At 35.3% G+C, this 20,489-nt stretch overlaps 2 protein-coding genes and 1 non-coding gene across 3 annotated transcripts; 1 reads left to right on the forward strand and 2 right to left on the reverse strand.

Moving 5' to 3' along the window:
• The first annotated feature begins 6,337 nt into the window (after nucleotides 1-6,337).
• Nucleotides 6,338-9,376, forward strand: LOC107460161 (pathogenesis-related thaumatin-like protein 3.5). Its single transcript, XM_016078491.3, has 3 exons — nucleotides 6,338-6,441; nucleotides 6,540-7,239; nucleotides 8,532-9,376. Exons 1-3 carry the CDS (start codon nucleotides 6,372-6,374, stop codon nucleotides 8,776-8,778), a joined length of 1,017 nt encoding a protein of 338 aa, XP_015933977.1. The 5' UTR covers nucleotides 6,338-6,371; the 3' UTR covers nucleotides 8,779-9,376.
• Nucleotides 9,377-10,450: 1,074 nt separating this feature from the next.
• TRNAL-CAA (transfer RNA leucine (anticodon CAA)) lies at nucleotides 10,451-10,534 on the reverse strand. Its single transcript has one exon. It is a non-coding gene; the product is annotated as a tRNA-Leu (tRNA).
• A 322-nt stretch (nucleotides 10,535-10,856) lies between these two features.
• On the reverse strand, nucleotides 10,857-15,960 carry LOC107460143 (endoplasmin homolog). Its single transcript, XM_016078470.3, has 15 exons — nucleotides 15,794-15,960; nucleotides 15,536-15,656; nucleotides 15,270-15,423; nucleotides 15,098-15,178; nucleotides 14,864-14,975; nucleotides 14,641-14,767; nucleotides 14,403-14,541; nucleotides 13,694-13,796; nucleotides 13,369-13,568; nucleotides 13,058-13,273; nucleotides 12,800-12,965; nucleotides 12,439-12,577; nucleotides 12,188-12,338; nucleotides 11,672-12,076; nucleotides 10,857-11,382 (listed from the first exon to the last, which is right to left on the reverse strand). Exons 1-15 carry the CDS (start codon nucleotides 15,858-15,860, stop codon nucleotides 11,140-11,142), a joined length of 2,424 nt encoding a protein of 807 aa, XP_015933956.1. The 5' UTR covers nucleotides 15,861-15,960; the 3' UTR covers nucleotides 10,857-11,139.
• Between the last annotated feature and the right edge of the window lie 4,529 nt (nucleotides 15,961-20,489).

The raw sequence follows: 20,489 nt of genomic DNA on the forward strand, positions 1-20,489 counted from the left end.
ATTCTTTTATTCTGCTTCATAAACCAGCATTTTCTCCTCCAAGCCCTGCCTATTCCCTTGCATTTTGCATCCTAAAATCCTATAAACAATTTCCTTATTACTCTAACACTTCATTTTTCTGGTTACTTGCACTCTCACCACTTCCTTTCGCCTTCTACTCAGCACTTCCATAGCTCTCTAAGTTAAATGTCAAGATTCCAGAGGCAGAACAAAGCTTCTCCCTATTTGAGCTTAGCCACTTGGACCAACGGATATTAAGAATTAGGCTTCTTTGAGTCACCTCAAGCACCTTAAGTTTGGAAATCCCTCATGAAAATTTGAATTACAACCAGCTGTCTTCTCTATATAATTCACAAGTTATGCAACATATCCTACTGTTTAATATCAATATGTCATGATTCATGATTATTGTACTTTCCATTTCATAGCTAATACCCATACACTTTATTTCGCCAAGCAAAAATCAGCCATATTCATTGCATAAGCGTTGCTACCTACACAGCGATGGTATTTGTCATGATAGGAAACTAAAAAAAGCTTGAAATGCAAATTGGTACTAACATAATAAAATACCGTCTTTAGAATGGATTCATTGCTTTTTTGCGTCATCTTTGGTGTTATCTTAAAAAATATTGGAAGCGTGCGAGATGATTAATTGGGTGGTTGCTCAAACATTACTATCACTTGAATACCTAATACCTCATTGATCAATCCTTGAATACAAAATTACACGAGAACATAGTGGCCATTTTATTTGGATTTCCATGATTATGCACTAAAACAAAGACTTAATTAGTATGCTGCTATATCCGAATCTCTGACGAAAGCTTGTTGCGCATGATTTGCCTATTTGTTAATCTTGATATTATATTTTGCTAATTTATATTGACTGGGATTATGTTAAAATATTCTCCAAGAAATAAAGTTACAAAATACTAGTGTGTCTTTTCTTCTTCTACTTGATATAAGTAATTAGTGAGGTAGTTTTGGGTAAAGTGTGTATATATATAAATTTGATAAATTAAGTTATTTTAAAACATTTAATATATTATGAACATAGGTAGGGGAATTTTCGTCCTTGGCGAAAAGACTGTGACCAATTGTATAAGACGAAAAGACGGCTTAAACGATTTTATTTGGTAATTAAAAGACGGATTAATCTGCTAGCTAGTTATGACCCTATTAGAATTTTATATTAGAGATCAAGTAGTTTTCAAGACAAATTGCATAATTTATCCAAAATGTTTTATACATAAGCAGGAAAAATATATGTAAACAGAACAATACACAATGGAGCTCCATCCTGTTTCTTTTGTTTTCTGCTATTTTTATCGAGAAGATTTTACTGAACAAAATAAGATGAATAAGATAATATCAAGCCAGATTAGGTACTACGTAGTACGTACACATAAAATGCCTACTTTCATCTAACTATAGTACTTATTGAGTTTGACCAACTAAGAGAAAAGGAAAAAATGAAAACATAAAGAAATGATAGCATTTTGCCGAAAAGATAATATATATGAACGCTAACAAAATGCCAAAGAAAAATGTGGCAGAGCTTTGCCACACGCAACAAATTGAGCCATCTGTCACGGCCTTGGACACACTCCAACGCTACCGTGCCGGCACTCGGACTTACTCAACCTCTTGAGCTAAGACCAAGTCAGCCTAACCCTCAATACTTAGCAAGAAAGCTAAGAATACAAGAGAACACAAGAGAAAGGAAGCTTTGGTGGAAGAACACTTTATTGCTAACCATCTAGAGTATTCTCAAACACTCCAGAAAACTATACAAACACTGTTAAATCTAACCTTCTAAAAATTTACCATGACATTCTCCCCCACCTAATGCGCAGACGTCCTCGTCGCGTTCTGTTCATGATAGCGCTCTAGGTGTTCTTGGAATTGCCACAGGTCTTCACGAGCTTCCCAACTAGCTTCAGTTATCGGAAGTCCTTTCCACTTGATCAAGTATTGGATACTTGGTGGCACCCCTCTTCGTCGCACGATGCGATTAGCTAAGATCTCTTCGATTTCTTTATCAAATGATCTAATTACCACAGGCGGAGTGCGACTTGAGTCACCTCTACTCGGTTCGTCTTGGTCTCCATGATATGGTTTAAGCATATTCACATGGAAGACCGGATGGATCTTCATAGAGGGAGGGAGTTGTACTTTGTAAGCAACCTCCCCAACACGTCCAATGATCTCAAATGGCCCTTCGTATTTGCGGATTAAGCCCTTATGAACCTTGCGAAAGGCTTTGAATTGTTGTGGAAGAAGTTTGATCATTACCTTGTCTCCCACTTGATAGCTTGCATGCCTCCTCTTCTTATCTGCCCATTTCTTCATCCTCTTGGCAGCTTTGTCGAGATAAGAACGAGTGACATCTGCTTGTTCTTCCCATGACTTAATCATATGATAAGCTCCAGGGCTCTTCCCTGAGTAAGAGGAAGAAAGAGAGTGAGGTGTAAACGGCTGTTGTCCAGTCACAATCTCGAATGGGCTCTTCCCTGTAGACTCACTCCTTTGCAGATTGTATGAGAATTGAGCAATGTCTAGGAGTTTTGTCCAATCCTTCTGATTAACACTTACAAAATGCCTCAAGTAATACTCAAGTAAGGCATTCACTCTCTCAGTCTGCCCATCGTTTTGAGGATGGAAGCTTGTTGAGAAATGAAGCTCCGACCCAAGGAGTTTGAACAGCTCTGTCCATAGTCGTCCTGTAAAGCGTGGATCTCGATCACTAATGATGCTCTTAGGTAATCCCCAGTACTTCACCACATTCTTGAAGAATAGTCGTGCTGCTTCCTCTGCAGTGCAGTCAGTAGGGGCGGGTATAAAGGTAGCATACTTCGAAAATCGATCCACTACCACGAGAATAGATCCAAACCCCTCGGACTTCGGTAAGGCAGAGATGAAATCTAGAGAGACACTTTCCCACGGTCGCTCTGATGGAGGCAGAGGTTCCAACAACCCGCTTGGTGTCTTGTTTCCAAAATCTTTTGGTCTTACCTTCTCTAGCCAACTCCACCAACTTCTTGGCTAATGGATCGTGATGCAACCCTTCCTTGATAGTATGCACAATATCTCCTTCAACCATAGAAATGGCCGCCAACTCAACTTTGCAACTCAGCGCATCTGCTACCACATTAGTCTTGCCCGACTTGTATTCAATCTTGTGGTCCACCTTCCTCCTAGGTGGTAGTTGTTTTGATAACTCGGGAGGCATCACATCCTTATTTTCTTCAAGGACTTCCTTGATTTTGGGAGGAACGTCTTCTCTTTCGGATGTTGACTCCTCTTGTAATAGAGCCAAATATGTAGTCTCTCCCTTCTTGAACCCTTTCTTGAGTTGCATGGCAGATAGTATCGGTGGTCCGCCAACTTTAGAGACTGTAGGGACCATGCATGGAGACCCTTTCTCCATGACGCATACTACGTCGTAGTATGACATAGGTATTATATTTGCTTTTCTTTGCAAATCGAGTCCGATGACTATTTTAAAATCGTCCATGGGTGCTACTGAGAAATCCACAAGGCCCTTCCAAGAACCAAGAGTCATCTCAACCCCTTTTGCTACTCCCTTAAGGGGTTCACCCTTGGTGTTCACGGGTTTGAACCAGCCATTCTTTTCGGTGATCTTCAACCCAAGTCTCTTTGCTTCATCAGGTGTGATGAAGTTGTGTGTAGCACCAGTGTCGATCATAGCCATAACGGGTTTTTCATTGATAAAGGCTTTAACATACATCAAGCCTTTCTTTTCTGCGGTGCTTGCCTCTTTGCCCTTCACAGCATTTATGTGTTGGATGGATCCAACACACTCAGTTACTTGAGTTTGAGCTTCTCGTTCCTCGGTGATAGATGCCAAAGTCCCTAACTTGGGACAATCCTTCATTTGGTGTGGTCCCTTGCACACGAAGCATCCTCATTTGGGCACGAAATCCTTCTTCTTTTCCTCGTACTCTTTCTTTGAAGAGTATGTTCCTTCCTTCTTGATTGAGAAACTCTTCCCCTTGTCTCCCCCACTTTTAGCAAAACTAGGCTTGGAGGAAGACTTGGGTTTAGAGTCTCCCCTATGATACTCAATGAGTGATTCGGCCACCACGATGGCCTCATCGACATCCTTAACATTCCTTCTTTGTAGTTCTTGCTTTGCCCAAGGTTGGAGTCCATCAATGAAGAAGAACAATCATCCTCGGATGCTAAGTTGGGGATTTGAAGCGTGAGAGTAGTGAACTCCTTTACGTAGTCACTAATTGTACTCTTGTGCTTCAACTCCCTCAACTTCTTCCTTGCTTCATAAACCACATTCTCAGGGAAGAATTGTCTTTTCAATTCCCTTTTGAAATCTTCCCATGTGGCTATGTTGCAAGTACCCTTTTCCATATCTACGCACTTTCTCCTCCACCATAAAGTAGCATTATCAGAAAGGTAGAGAGCTGCAGTGCGTACCTTTATTGCTTCTTCGACCACCCCTTGGCCTTCGAAGTACCTCTCCATTTGCCATAGGAAGTTCTCCACCTCGCGGGCGTCCCTTACACCCTTGAACTCCTTTGGTTTGGGGAGATCAATCTTTGTCGTCTCCCTTATAATGGTTGGTCGAGATTTCGCCTCCTCGAACCAAACTCGAACTTCCTCAAATAACTTCAAGGAATTCTCAAGCTTCTCTTCGATTTGGAGCATGCTTTCTTTGAAAGCATCTAGTTCTCCTAACACGTGAGCCTCGAGGGTCTCCTTGTCATGTTCTATCTTTTGGAACCGCTCATCCATAGAGGATAGAACATTTTCCAACATAGAAACTCTTTCTTCTAAGAAGTTAGAGTCCTTACCTCTAGGCTCACTTGAAGAACGTACCTTCTTGCCTCCCCATTGAGAAGGAATAGTATCCCTTCCCCTTTGTGACTCAACATGTTCCATGGTGATATTTAAAGCCATACCCACAAATCACTTGTGCTCCCTCTCGAACCTTGCTCGGATACCAAATTGTCACGGCCTTGGACACACTCCAACGCTACCGTGCCGGCACTCAGACTTACTCAACCTCTTGAGCTAAGACCAAGTCAGCCTAACCCTCAATACTTAGCAAGAAAGCTAAGAACACAAGAGAACACAAGAGAAAGGAAGCTTTGGTGGAAGAACACTTTATTGCTCAAGTGTGGTTACAAATGATTCACACACACCCAAACTCTAACTCTTACCCCTATTTATAGCCATCCACCTCCTCAATGGATGGTTAGAATCAATCTAATCAACGGTCTAGATTAATCATCCAAAACTTTCTTTACAAATATCTATCCTACCACAACTTTCTAAATGTTTCTAGATTATTCCATACCACTCTTTATACTTCTATATACATCTACACTCTTCTAGAATATTCCATGATCTTCTAAAGTCTTCTAGAACCTTCTAGAGTATTCCAGAACCTTCTAGGACATTCTAGAACGTTCCGGAACCATCTAGAGTATTCTCAAACACTCCAGAAAACTATACAAACACTGTTAAATCTAACCTTCTAAAAATTTACCATGACACATCGCCTTGAAATAAAAATCATGCAGCAAATTCGAGTGTCTAACACATATCAGAATTCCCACTACCAAATGCCTGTCTTTGTCTGCACGACTGCACCCATGAAAATTATTGAGACCCCCTCAACTTCTATCTAGCTAGGTATAGACGTATAGTAGATATTTTATGTCAGCAACATAAATCACCAAAATGATACTCTCAAATTTATATTATTAATGATAAAAATAACTTTGAATGTATGAATATTAAAGCAAATTCTAAAAAAATTTATAATTAATCAGATATTAATGAAATATTTTTATATTTAAAATTTGATGATTTTATGTTAGATATTTTTTGTATTTTTTTAATGAATGACTGAAATTAAAAAAAGATGAAAAAGAAATCTAGTGATAGAATTTTATTTTTTCATTCATATCTTAAATAATTATTTAAATATTTTTATAAAAATTTAAATTACATGTAGATATAAAATTTGTCTAACCTTTCTAAAAAGAATAATATCTTTTATTTTTTAATCACGTTTTTATATCTTTTTAGATTTTTTTTAACAATACAAACCTTTCGAATACTATTTTATAATGAAATAATTATCCCTATATTTAATAACAAAATATATAGCGTTACGAAAACATAAAATCCTTATAAATGGTGAGTTGAAGCAGAACGTTACTTCCCTGCCTGTCTACCCGCCAGCTTTATTATTAATTTCTGCCTATAAATAATAATTATTCTCACAGCAGATTCCATTTCCACCGTTTCTTCACCGTCTTCCTAGGTTCTCATTCTTATTCTTTTAGCTATTCACAAACACTAACTAATTGAACTTCCACATGGAGCATAATAAGCTCACATTAATAAATCCAATCCCAGTACTAATAACGCTGTGTGTATTAGTATCAGGTAAGTAAATCACTTCATAAAGCATGTTATTACCAAATTATAATGAAATTGTTTTCCATTTTATGTTAATGTGTGTGGGTGTGAACACAAATTTGCAGAGGGGAAAGCAACTACCTTCACACTACTCAACAAATGTGACTACACTGTGTGGCCGGGAATTCTCACTAACGCTGGTGTCGACCCTCTTCCGGTCACCGGCTTCGCCCTCCGAACCGGCGAGTCCAAAACCATCACGGCACCAACCACCTGGGGCGGCCGTTTCTGGGGCAGGACACTCTGCGCCCAAGACTCCGCCGGAAAATTCTCATGCGGCACTGGCGATTGCGGCTCCGGCAAACTAGAATGTGCTGGCAGCGGTGCCACGCCGCCGGCAACCCTGGCAGAGTTCACCCTCCATGGCGCCGGAGGACTAGATTTCTTTGACGTCAGCTTGGTCGACGGTTACAACCTCCCGATCACGGTGGTTCCGCAGGGTGGCTCCGGCGAAAACTGCACCGTCACGGGGTGCGTGGGAGACCTCAATGGCGATTGTCCATCGGAGCTGAGGGTTATGAGCGAGGATGGGAAACGTGGCGTGGCGTGTAAGAGCGCGTGCGATGCGTTCCGGTTGCCGCAGTATTGCTGCGACGGCGCGTACCGCTCACCGGACACTTGCAAGCCTTCGTCTTACTCGAAGGTGTTCAAGAGCGTGTGCTCACGCGCGTATAGCTACGCGTATGACGACAAGACGAGCACATTTACGTGCGCATCTGCCGATTACACCATTACGTTTTGTCCTTCCCCTGATACTAACCCCAGGTTAGATTTCAATATTTCATTACATTGCCCCTCATTTTTTATTTTTCACGCTAACGGTTAAAAGGGTATTTTCGTCCTTCTATGAATATGAACGTTGGTGGCATTTAGGCTTGTGGGCATTTTTTCTGTCCCACACACTATTTGTCTTGACTGTGATTTGTGAACAATATTATAAAGAATGGACATAAAGTAATAGTTAGTATCCAAGTTGCAACAATAATAATAGAACTTGTAATTATTAAACAACAAACAATTACATCATATTCGGTGATTAGTAATTTAGTATAGTATCAGCAGTGGGTAGCTCTTACTTTTATAGACTTCATAATTACTGTCGACCAAAAACAAAAACCTTTTTCTTGTCGCACTTTATTGCTATATCTAATTTTCTCATGGTATGGATTGTTGCACAATAGTATGGTGGGTACATGATAATAGAGCTGTATGTGTGCCCGTGAAACATGCATCTCCAAATTTCAATCCTTGTTAGCTTCGTTAGTTTTAAATTCAGCATGTGGTCTCAGAAATAGGGAACCGTCTCTTGAATAAAATAAGTACTGTTTCTAGTATCGAATCTCCATATCATGTAAGTTAGATTTTAGCACCGTATAGTAATACTAATATTCAAATGAACTTTTAAACCTCCGCTAAAATATTATTTTGGTTATCAACGTTTAAACTAAATTTTAATTCATTTCAAATGTTTTATTTTTATTTTAAAAAATTTTAAATGAATTTGATATTTTTCATTGTTAATTTTGATACAAATAATTATGAGAATGACGGACATAAATGTTAAAAATGTTATTATTAATTCATATCTTATTCTGTGTTAAAAAAAAAAACATAATCAAAACTTTTTTGTAACTTTTTATAAAAAAAAACATAACCAAAATTTTTTTATGACACTTTTTCTTGTAGATCTTCTTATAAAAAAAATCCAAATCTTATTTATCAATCATTAATGCTCTATAATTAAAAGAAAATTTTTTACATTGGTGAATCGATTTTAATTATATACTAATATCAACTGTTGACGTTTATTATTTATGTCAAATTTAATTGTATAATAACATTGAATACCTTAAAACTTTTTGAGTCTAAATAAAAAATTTAAAACTTTTTGAAATTAAAATAAGACATCTGAAACATTAAACACCAAATTAGAACAACCAAAATAATACTTTACACTTACACATATTTTAAGGGTAAGCTCTCAATTTTACTCACCATTAGTCTACTTGTTTGAATAGTGTTTAATTATCCTTATTTTGATGAATGTGATTTTGCAGTAGTAAGAAATCGTGGGAGGGACAAAACTCGAACTCAGATAGTAACGAATCTTCTTCGTCATCATCTCCATCTTCGTCCTCTACTCCAACATCACCACAGGTGAGCAAGGGAGGAATGGTGTACGTAGGTGCACTAGACCAAAGTGAAATACCATGGTCAGCGTGCACTCGTGCTAGGGAATCCCAATCCACTGCAGCCTTCATCATCATTATGGCAATTTGGCGCTTGTGGCAACTGCTCTTTTAGTTTTACACTTTTACCCCCCATCTTATTGATGTTAATTCCTTGGGCATCTTTCACGGAGCCAGGCCCATGTGAGCCATGTCTTCTTTTTTTTAATTTTGTATGGTGGGGCCCTACTCATTGGAAACATTCATTTTTAGTTCATCCGGCCTGTATGGGTCACGTGACGTGAGTTCAGTAGGCCCGTGGACATGGACATGGACATGGCGACAAGCATGTGAGTCATCTGAAGGGAAAGCAGAAAGCAGAAAGCTCTCGCAAAAAGAAGAGGGATACGTAGGCATATACTATAGAATTCTTTGTTTGTGGGCGATGATGAGATTCATTTATTGGTTCGGGAATGTTAGACCATGTTTCATGATCAAAAACTGCTAAATGAACTCCTACTAGCTACCTAAAGCAGAGTATATCAGTCTTTATTTGAGTATAGTGTTCATTAAATTTAGTGTTGGGGCGTATTTAAGGTAAGGGGCTTTTTGTTTCGATGCATCTATCTAATATCTGTTGTTGGTCCTGGGACCGCTATAATTGAAATTAATTAGCATCCGATCCATAAATATATATAAGTGGTGTGAATGTGATGGAGCACCGGAGTTTTTTATGATGGTTTGGCAGTAAGCTAAAAGTGGGTGTAATCCTCCATTCCTCACCAACCAATCGTTTGTTACCAGCTATATCTCTTCCACTACTGATCTGCTGGATCTTCCCCTATCTTAATATCTTATCCCCCATTCTAATTTCAATCAAATATGTACCTTTATTCCTTTTTCCCCTCAAAATTTAAGTTTATACGATATTAATTTATATTTTTGATCCAATCTCACTAGAAAACCAACTAGAAAATAGCTCATTCAGAACCAACTAGTTAAAAAATAAGTCCATCACAAAAAAAATCTTCCACTATTCTAATTTTTCGAAATTCAAAATTAAAAATAAAAACTATTTTTTAACTAATTATCTTTAAATTGACTACACCTAGTTATTTCCCTAGACTTTTTCTTTTGCATATCCTGATCTAATTATTAGTTAAAATCGACTCCAAAGGATCAAATAAAATTAAAGGGTGTGTGTTAGAAGGGAAAATTTGACTTTAGCCATGCCAATGATGACTTAATTTTATTTAGGAGTGGTTGAAGTTTACATATCATATATCCAATCTACTCACTACCATGCGCGTCCTATGGTTGAGTGGCACTTACCCTATCACAGGTGGATACACCTCATCACTAAGTATTAAAGTCAAAATGTTAAATATTGAAATTGACGCTTATTTGTGGATGATATCATTATTTTAGGGGGCAACTGAAATAGACGCTATGCTATGCTAGCTAGCTAGGAAGCATAATTAATATTTGATCCCTTCATTATGCGTTTCAGATCAGATCAGATAGTGTTTTTTTTTTTGGGTTGTCTAGATCAGATAGTGTTTGTGTAGTGTGAAGTGTAAACTATTAAATCCTACTAGCATAAACTATATGTCTTTCTCCAATGGCAGCTTTAATTTCGTCATACTTATGGGTGGTGGTCCTGGTCCTGGTCGCGTACTTATGCTACCACTATCTCGACAATTTGCACGCCTCAGTGACCCTCACACTACACTTACCCTATATATTGTGCTTGTCATCTTCTCAAAGCGTTACAAAAAAAGGCTTATTAGTTATATAAACATAAATTTTGTCAGAAGTGGGATTTGAACCCACGCCCTCACACGAGGACCAGAACTTGAGTCTGGCGCCTTAGACCACTCGGCCATCCTGACTTATGCTTAATCGTTTTGATTTAATTTGATTACATAGTAGTTATAACTGACATGCCTGATCTGCTAAACATAAATAATTAAACATTGAACTTAATTTTAATGTATCAACAGATAAAATATTTAGTACTTTACCGCGATCAAGGGGAGAAAAAAATATTCCGCAAAAGACCTAAGCATCACGGGTTTTAATGAGCGACATTATTCTACCTATCTTTGCTATATCTTTGAGAGACTTTGTTTCCAATATAAGGATGGATAAATATCCACAACGGGGTGTCAGTAGATCTATTGCCCCAACGTGATGCCATCGGACACCATGGAATAAATAAAAAAGGGATAACGGATGTTTGCTAGTCACTGTAAATAAGACATGATGCAGTTTTCCACATAAAAATACAGCGTAATTTTCTTCATCCGTGTACTAAAATGCTAAGCGAAATTCCATGGGATAAAGTGACTACAGTAACTTACGACTAATGTTTCTCTCTATTAGACTTTCTTATGGAAGCAAAAATCATTCTGAAAGGGGCTTCTCAAATTGCTAAAGACCAAGTAACAAAGAAAAGGGGAACTGAAGTCAGTACGGAAATGTTCTGCCTCAAAATCTACAACTCGTCCTTCGCATCAGCATCAGCATCAGCAGATGCACCGTCCTTGGCCTCACTCTCGGCCTCAACTTCTTCAGCTTCTTCCTCCTCTTCCACAGTTGCTTCAGGACTAATATCCAAGCTGGACTTCACTGAGTCATAAATGCGAGATGCAAAATCCTTGGGGTCGTTTAGCAAGAAACCACTTTCAAAGAGAGCAGTTTGATACATCAGCTGTGCTGTTTGCTTCACACTCTCATCCTGAAGAACAAACCAAATTGGGTCAAAAACTCAAAATAAACCTTAATTCAGTCTGCTCAGGTTACAATGATTCAGATAAGGTATGCAGAGATCGGTATCACTTCGAGAGCATTCATAAGAATCAAATCAATCAATGGAAAGGACTTAATTCTAGCATGCAAAAAAACAAATTTGGAAAAAGGAAAAGAAAAGAAGGCTTGTTTTAATGATATTATTATCACCTCAATTTTTATTAGCACAACAAATTAAAGGCAAAAGCTAATAGAAAGTATTCAAATCAAGAATGTACCTCAGGGTTCTTTACTACACGCTCCCTGAGCTCCTTGATAATAGGGTGCCTAGGATTGATTTCAAGAACCCTCTTGCCACGCATGTATGCTTGCTTGCTAGCATCTGATAAAGTTTGTGCCTGCATTATTCTCTCCATATTAGCACTCCAACCAAATTTCGAAGTCACCACCACACAAGGAGTGTTATCCAAACGGTTAGATATCTTCACATCATCAACATTTTCACTGGAAAGTGCACTTTTCCACCACTTTGTGAGATCCTTGAAGGATTCCTTTAGTTCCTTGGCTTTGGCATCCTTTCCAATTTTCAGACCTTCCTTGGACACATTTTGGAATTTTTTGTCTTCATAATCCATAAGATATTGCATCAAGTATTCATCAACTGGATCAGTGAAGTAAATAACCTGCACCAGTTTAAAATACAAACATTTAGAAGATACATCTTAGCTCCCACTGGAGAAAATTTATGGAGAGTAAGAAACAGAAAACAAGTATATTCAGCGAGAAAATCATACCTCGTAATTTTTCTTCCTAAGCCGCTCAAGGAAAGGAGATTTTTCCAGTTGTTCTTTGTTAGTTCCAGTTATGTAGAAGATATCCTTTTGTCCAGATTTCATTCTGGAGATGTACTGATCAAGAGACGTCAATTTACCTTCAGACTTGGAGCTGTAAGTAATCAAGTATACAATATTTTGTCAACTAATGAAAGGAGGGAAATAATACTGCAGCAAATAAATAAAGAAATGCAAGGAATCAAGTAACATACGTCTCAACTCTCAGCAGTTTTGCCAGACGGTTTCTGTTAGTAGCATCTTCAATGATGCCAAGTTTGATGGACTTTCCAAACTCATTCCAGAACTTAGCATATTGACCTCTTTTCTCATCATTGTCAGATGATACCTCTTCTGCATAAAGTTGGAGGAAGCAGAGTCAAATTTAAGGGTTTATGGGTTCAACTATACCGCTTAGAAATACAATGGAAAACATAATATATGAAAGACAATTTATGCATGATGCAACATGCTGAAAGCATGGAGGATCTGAACCCCCATTGCATGAAACCCATGGAGACCAACTAAGTATTGGCACTCCCAGCACACAAAACCAATATATTTAGTTTAACCTACCTTTCTTATCTTTGTCAGTGGACTCATCTGGATCCTCATCAGCAATCCTACGGATCATATCAAGGGCTTTCCTGATAAGTTTCTTCTTGATTGTCCTCAGGCTACTGTGTTGTTGAAGCATTTCACGGGAGACATTAAGTGGCAACGTGTCAGAATCAACAAGGCCCTGTTCTCAATGTCAAAAGGACATCTCAGAAAAAAAAATATTCTGATCGCGTTAAAACAAACTAAATTGCAATAACAGCACAACTTGGTTACCTTCAAGAAGCTGAGGTATTTAGGCAACAGTTCATCAAATTCATCTGAAATAAAGACTCGTCTAACATACAACTTCAGATTGGATTTGTTAGAGTTGTAATAACTCTCATATAAATCATGAGGGGCTTTAGGTGGCACAAAAAGCACTGCCTTGAACTCAACATCGCCTTCAGCGTTGAAGTGACTCCATGCTAAAGGTTTCTCATCACCGAAATCCTGCAGGAAATATGAACAGTTAAACCCACAACTATGAACATTAACAAGTTAATGCCCTCACAATGTCCAGTGAATAATTAAGATGGAAACATTACCTTGGCAAGAGTATGGTAGAATTTGGTGTACTCTTCTTCTGAAACCTCCTTTGGATTTCGCAGCCATATAGCTTTCACATCATTTAGAAGTTCCCATTCATAAGTCGTTTCCTTCACTGTCTTTGTCTTGGGCTTCTCTTCGTCATCTTCACTTTTCTCAGCATCATCATCTTTACTTTCTTCCTCAGAGCTGCTTTCAGCTGATCAAAGAGTAAACTAAGGTATGAGAGATAGCAAAATTTGTGATAGTATCATAGAATGGAGAAAAGTTAACGATAAAAAAACAAATCAGTATCTTGCAATGTTACAAATGGTAAACACATACATGATTCATCATCTTCATCAGCAGGGACCTCCACATCAACCTCTTTGCTTGCCCAGAGATAAATAGGAAAGTTAATAAATTCAGAGTATTTTTTTACCAATTCCTGTGTCAATCAATAGGTAGTGAATTAGATTCCACAATGCACTATAATTGAATTCCAAGCAACACAAAATGAAGCAACAAAAAACAACCAAAAAATTGTATATATGTTAATACAAGATAAACATGAAACACTTAGTAGGAAAATAAAGAAGCGCCCACTTAAAAGTTTGGCAACAGCTCTGAATAAAAAAGGTACAGTACTTGTAACCATGAAACAAAAACTGCCCTGAGAATACACCTCTATACACATCTATAATCCTTAGCAAAGAAAATACGCAGTATATGCCTGTTGTAAGTGCACAGTACACACTTGCAATTTAGATTAATATAACAAAAGCCCATGGTGTAGTCCTATGTGCAAGTAAACTAATCAGTATAGTTTCATGTTGTTAATTCTATTATAAAACAAGAATTTAAATTTTTCATGCTTGGTCTGTGTAAAAGAATTTTACACAAACAACTAACAGTGTATTGTCATATTAGCAAAAAATAACTAATTTCCAAATCTGCTACTTAAAAAATAATCTAAATGCATGAATCTAATTAGATAAATGTCAGGATATCAAAATTAAACTCTACAAAACAATACTAAAAGTTAGGTTCATACCTTAAGCTTATGCTCCTCCAAGTACTCCCCAGCTTCATCTCTGAGGTGTAGCCTAATCTCAGTACCACGTCCCAGTGGTTCATTCCATGTATCTTCAGAAATCGCAAATGCTCCATCAGCTTTAGATTCCCACACATGCCTGGGATTTTTAAGAAGAAAAAGGAAGGTCAAGATTCCATGGACAACAGTCTAACAAACTCAATAAAAAAGCCATATCAGGTGTGAAAATTAGACATACTGTTTATCGTCATTATGTTTGCTAATTACTTCAACATAGTCAGCCACAAGGTACACCGAGTAGAAACCAACTCCAAACTGCCCAATAAGATTGAGATCACCACTTGATTGCATTTTCTCAAGAAACGCTGCATGTATGGATAGTTTTCAGTTAATGCATTTGCTCCTTAGAAATGGGAATTCTGTCAGTTAAGGCCATAAGCCGTAAGCTATATCATATATACCTGAGGTTCCAGATTTTGCTATGGTCCCCAAATTCTTTATTAAATCCTCCTTTGTCATACCAATACCCCTGTCTCGGATGGAGAGGATTTTCTTCTCCTTGTCCAACTTAATCTGTCATTTCACCACAAGCAGTAAAATGTCTTAGTAACAAACATATAAATAAACCATGTAAACAACACTTGTGCTAATATATTCATTAATTAGACATAATGTCAAACATTTGTAGTGCTAACCTGGATTTCGAGCTTGGCAGTATCACCTTCCCCCAGAATCTCCTTATCGGTGAGAGAGAGAAACCTAATCTTGTCCAGCGCCTAAAATAATACGACGGGGAGCTTTCATCATCAACAGAAAATTGAAGTCTAAGATTATCGAAACGCATTGCATAAGAGGAAATGTGCTTACGTCAGAAGCATTAGAGATCAACTCCCTGAGGAAAATATCCTTGTTGCTGTAGAGGGAGTTGATGAGAATATCCATAAGCCGAGAAACTTCGGCCTGGAACTCAAACTTCTGCGCGTTGTTGCGAAGAGATCTCTTCGAGATCGACTCCGCCTCCCTAAGAATCACACAAACACACATTTTCAATCACCAAATAATGGGTTAACCAAAAACAAAAGCAAAAATAATATTAACAGAATTGAAGAAAACAAAAATCTAATATGAAGCACCTCTTGGCGACATCTGAATCTGTGGAAAGACCGTTAGGAACGGCACCGATCTTGTCCTCAACCTTAGGTGGATCTACAAGCTCGTCAGAATCAGCTTCGGCATTTGCCTGAAGCTTGCGACCTATCCAAACATCGTAAATCAGATTCAAATTTAGAAATGCTAAGAAGTAAAAGAGCTAGCTAGCTGGTACGGAACGGTTAGCAACAACAGAAAGCATAAAAGAAGATGAAGAAGTGTAATAAATGAAGATGGCTCACCTTGATCTGCAAATAGAAGGAGGAGAGAAAGGAGAAGAAGAGCGGAAGGGAGCGTCCACTTCCTCATCGTAGTAGCTAGCTTTGTTTCTAGTACCTTCTTCGGCTTTGCACACTTCTACCAGTGCAGTCACTCATCTCTGGTTCGTTATATACTTGGGTTTTGCATTTCTACCGTGATCGTTACGAGGACTTCAGAACCGGGGCTCTGACTCGCTCCATTTTGCCACCGTGGATGATCTGACGGTTGAAGATGTGGTCTCGAAACGTGGCTTGGTTTTATTGGCTTATTCTGTATCCCTTGACGTGGAGAACGTCAATGTTGTGGACGACCCTACGGAACGACTTGTAATTCCAAGTCTACGATCAATTCGATTGGCAATGCCACTGCCTCGTGAAACGTGGCACCAAGTTATTGGTTCGACGTTCCAGTTTTTCTGTATACGTGGCAATTTCTGGTGGCCTTAGATCTGCATGGATTTTACTAACATACTAGTATATATTCCTGTAACCTGTATTGGATAATACATAAAATTTATAAAAATTTTATTAAAAAATAAAATAAATATATATAGTAATTATTATTATAAATATTTTACAAAGTTATAATTAAAATTAAATTCTTAAAATTTTTAATATTAAAAATAATTAATATTTGTCTTAATCAATTTGAATTTGTTGAGTAGTTATCTCACTCGTCCGCTTAAACAACTATTAGGAGTAAAATCTTGCTTTGTGTGCGTAGCAATTCATTGGCTAGCGGTAAACCCTTGATAAACAGAGTATCAATACGTGGTTAGACTAGGCAGGAAATACCTGAATACGGGAGCACCCAACCCGTCCATACCTAGTTGGAGAGGGTAATAACTTGACCCGAGTCAGGGTAGATTTTGCTCAGGATCGGATTTAGGGTGTACCTGTCCTAGATATATACATATAAACACTTTTTAGGAAATAGGATTTGCCTCACATCACATATTCAGTGATTCACAGCTTCAATCCATACTCTATAGTCATGCCAGAGAAACCCAGCCATCCTCACCCAGAGTCTTCTTCTTCGTGGTTTCTTCACAAAAAACTCATGGCTTTCGTCATCGTCGTTGTTGAACCCATCGCCGTCTACCCCTTCACAGCTCATGTCCCGTCGCTGCTTATCCCGTTACCGTCGTTGTTGAGCCTATTGTCACATTTTTCCTGTCGAGTCCCTGTTTTTTAGATAAATTTCCCCCTCTATCTTTCTCTCTCATTTTGAGTTCGTTAATTTCTTCTCTTCTTCTACAAACTCATCATTTAGTCGCCGTCGCTATGAGCCCGGGCGTTGTCGTTGCAGTTTCATATGAGTCTGTCACCGAATAAATAAAATTTTTATTCAAGTTAGACTAGTTGAAAATAGGCACGCATGAGATCATTTTGCATGTAAATTCTGAATTTTCTCATCCAAATTTGATTTATGTGGTTGAGTATTTTAGTATGGCGATCATCGTGGTTTCGTTGCGACACTAATGTGATAAAAATTGCGGTAATTTCATAACTAATATATGAGACAGACCAGATTATTAAAGTAATTAGGAAAATAACATTTAGATGTGCGCATAAAATTTATAAGATGTGATTATCTCAGAAAAATAATCAAAATATATATGTATAGCCCAAGTGAAAGATTGTTAGGAAATTATTATTTTTTAATATATTTATGGATAATAGATATATTAATTATAATTGTAAATTAAGTAATTTTACATTAAATGACTTATATAACGGTGATCTTATTTATTGTCATAAATATTGAATTAAATAAGTCATTATTACTTTTGATTTGGAAAAATGAGATTAAAACCAGAAATACTATTTTATTTGGGTTTTAGGGTTTAATGAGTGTCACACTCAAATATAAATAATAATTTCAAAATTTTGGTCTCCAACACATCAGACCCGCATTCGTAGCCCTTTTTCCGCAGTTGAGTTGTGATTCAGTTCTATTCGGGATACATAAGGTTTTAATTGACAAAGATCAAAGAATTATAAGAGCAAAACTCTCTGATCTCAATCATGCTCTTAAATGAAGGAACGCTTCCACATTTTCAGTTATATTTCTTAATGATTTAACATGGATGATCTTGAGGTTGAGAAATTCTAAAATTTTTAGATAAAATAAAATTTTTATTCAATTAAATGAATTAATATAATCGTTGGATGATAAATAATGCTAGAAAAATAAATAAATAATATTTTAAGAGTATAAAAATATTAAATTATTATTTCATTTTACTTTTTTAATCGACAATAATAAATATCTTGAATTAATTAAATTTTAAAAAATTATATATCTAAAATTATTTTATTTAATTAAAAATTTTTTGAACATACAATCGTTCAATTAAAGCTTGACTATTGTGAATTGAAAATAATATTTTTAAATTCGTATTTTTAATAAAAAGATGTACTTAATTCTATCCATCCTAAATAATTCTATATTCACTATTACTTATCCATCTAAATAATTCTAACGCTGATAGAATATTATTTTTAAATGCAAAAAATTTAAAATATGTTAATTCTATTATTTCAAAAATTAATATTCATATTTAACTTACGATTTCAACAAGTATGGCAAAAAATATTACATTTTTTAGTTAAAAAAAAACAAAATATCTATAAATATATTTTTATACTTTAGCTTTAGATTTTTCAAAAAATTTTGGCAAATTAATAAAATCAAATCATATTTCTATAAAATATATAAAAATGTATATTACACATAAATAAAAAACGTTAGGTATAATAAGAACAAATACATAACTTAAAGTAAAATTTAAAAAAAAAAAGAACTAACAAAATATTGAAGGAAAGAAATATAAATAGAAGAGAAAAAAAAGTATTAGATGAAAGAGAAATAATATAATAAATTTTATGTGTATATAAAAGAGAAATAAAAAGAAGATATACAGTACTTTGTTTAATTTAGCAAGATTTATAAAAATAAACACCTAGAATAAGAGATTAAAAAATAATAATAAAAAAGAAACTAAATATATGAATTAATATCAAAAATAAAAATTAATAAAATAATAATAATCCATCATAATCTTAATTTTTTAATATAATTAATTAATATCAATAAAAGTGCATATTAATTATTTGAATACAAAAAAAATTCAAAAATTATATTAGTCGCTAACTTTCTTCCCTTCAAATCTTAAAGGTATTTCTCTTCTTGTTTTTATATTTTGAAAATGTTGAATAATTGTTTCATTATCAACTTGATTAAAGGTCTATCTTTCGATTATGAAGTTGACTCTTTATGATATTTATAGTTTTCTTTTGAAATATTTTTTCATTACTATTTCTAAAAATAAAAAATATTTATTCTAAATTAGTAAATTGATCAATTCATTTTAGAAATTTATATGCAACATAATTACATATAATAGAATAGAACGAAAGATAAATAAATAAAAAATAAGGATCACTAAATTGAGAATAAAATAAAATATTTAAATTCATGAAGAGAATAGAAAAATAGATTAATACCTAAACTATAATTGTTTGAATTAAAATTTGCAATTGAAAGATAGATAGAGTCATAGAGAGTTAGATAAAACAAAATAAAGAATTGAAAATTTACCTTTTGATGAAGAGAAGATGACCACATCTTTGAAAAGGTTGTTTGTTGCAGAATTCAGATTTTTGTACCGAACTTCAAACGCGCATAACTTTTTGTTTTAAGATATTTTTCATTTTTCTTTAAACCTCTTAAACATCTCAGACCCAACTTTCATTTAAATCAAGTTTCTTCAAAATTGAGGATCCAGAGCACAAGTTATGGCTCGTTGAAATTGGTTAAAATTCGGTTTTTACCAAAATTTGCAAAACCTCTAACTTTCAAAAAAATATAATGCCAAATCAAATTACTCACAACCCAAACAATACCAAAACAACCCAAAATTCATACTAAATATTCTTCAATCATTTCTCAATCATACAACAATCTAAACATTCCATTCTCACTCAATTCTTTCAACAATTCTTTCTCAAAATCACCAATCTCAACAATTATCAATCCAAACTTCAATCATAACACATTTTCACCATTCCAATCCATTATAATTATTATTTATTAACATTTCATCATAATTATGCTCCAACTCATACAAATTATTCAATCTTCATCAAAATCTATAGGTAAGTCCCAGAACTTTTGAAAAATCTTATTATGAGTCAATTTTAAATTTATTTATTTATTAGAGATTTATTTATTTTTAGAAATTATTTTATTGAAAATAATCAAATCAAGTTTTGATAATTAAAATAGAAATTTTACTTAATTTTATAATTATTGAATAATTTTCTATATTTAAATTATAAGACTTAACAGTTGTAAAAGAATAAAAATTTTATATGATTTAGTTTAAATAATTGAGATTTTGGAATTTATACTTTAATTTTTATAAATAAAGAAAAATAATTATATTATCTTATATTTTAAATTAGAGTACTTAATTGAGAGTTAATTAGCAAATTAATAATTAAATAATATTTTTAAAGTAAATTTTGGGAATAAATTAGATTTTAATTAATTACAATATCTCCAAATTTTACTAAAATTACCCAAATCTCAATTTACCAAAATATTCCTAATTTCAAATTACCCAAAATCAAACCCTAACCCTAAAAATTAAACACACAACCTTTCCCTCCA

This window comes from Arachis duranensis, chromosome 8 (genome assembly GCF_000817695.3).
Source record: "Arachis duranensis cultivar V14167 chromosome 8, aradu.V14167.gnm2.J7QH, whole genome shotgun sequence".
Taxonomy (NCBI): Eukaryota; Viridiplantae; Streptophyta; class Magnoliopsida; order Fabales; family Fabaceae; genus Arachis; species Arachis duranensis.

Bases quoted from the DNA above. Each gene is read 5' to 3' on its own strand.
- LOC107460143 (XM_016078470.3), bottom strand. From the start codon at position 15,860: ATGAGGAAGTGGACGCTCCCTTCCGCTCTTCTTCTCCTTTCTCTCCTC. The intron at 12,339-12,438 runs GTATGTTACTTG...GATTACTTACAG, and splicing joins AAACTGCTGAGAGTTGAGAC to CTCCAAGTCTGAAGGTAAAT. The intron at 12,077-12,187 runs GTATGATTTTCT...AAACTGGTGCAG, and splicing joins TTAGGAAGAAAAATTACGAG to GTTATTTACTTCACTGATCC.
- LOC107460161 (XM_016078491.3), top strand. From the start codon at position 6,372: ATGGAGCATAATAAGCTCACATTAATAAATCCAATCCCAGTACTAATA. The intron at 6,442-6,539 runs GTAAGTAAATCA...ACAAATTTGCAG, and splicing joins GCTGTGTGTATTAGTATCAG to AGGGGAAAGCAACTACCTTC. The intron at 7,240-8,531 runs GTTAGATTTCAA...GTGATTTTGCAG, and splicing joins TCCCCTGATACTAACCCCAG to TAGTAAGAAATCGTGGGAGG.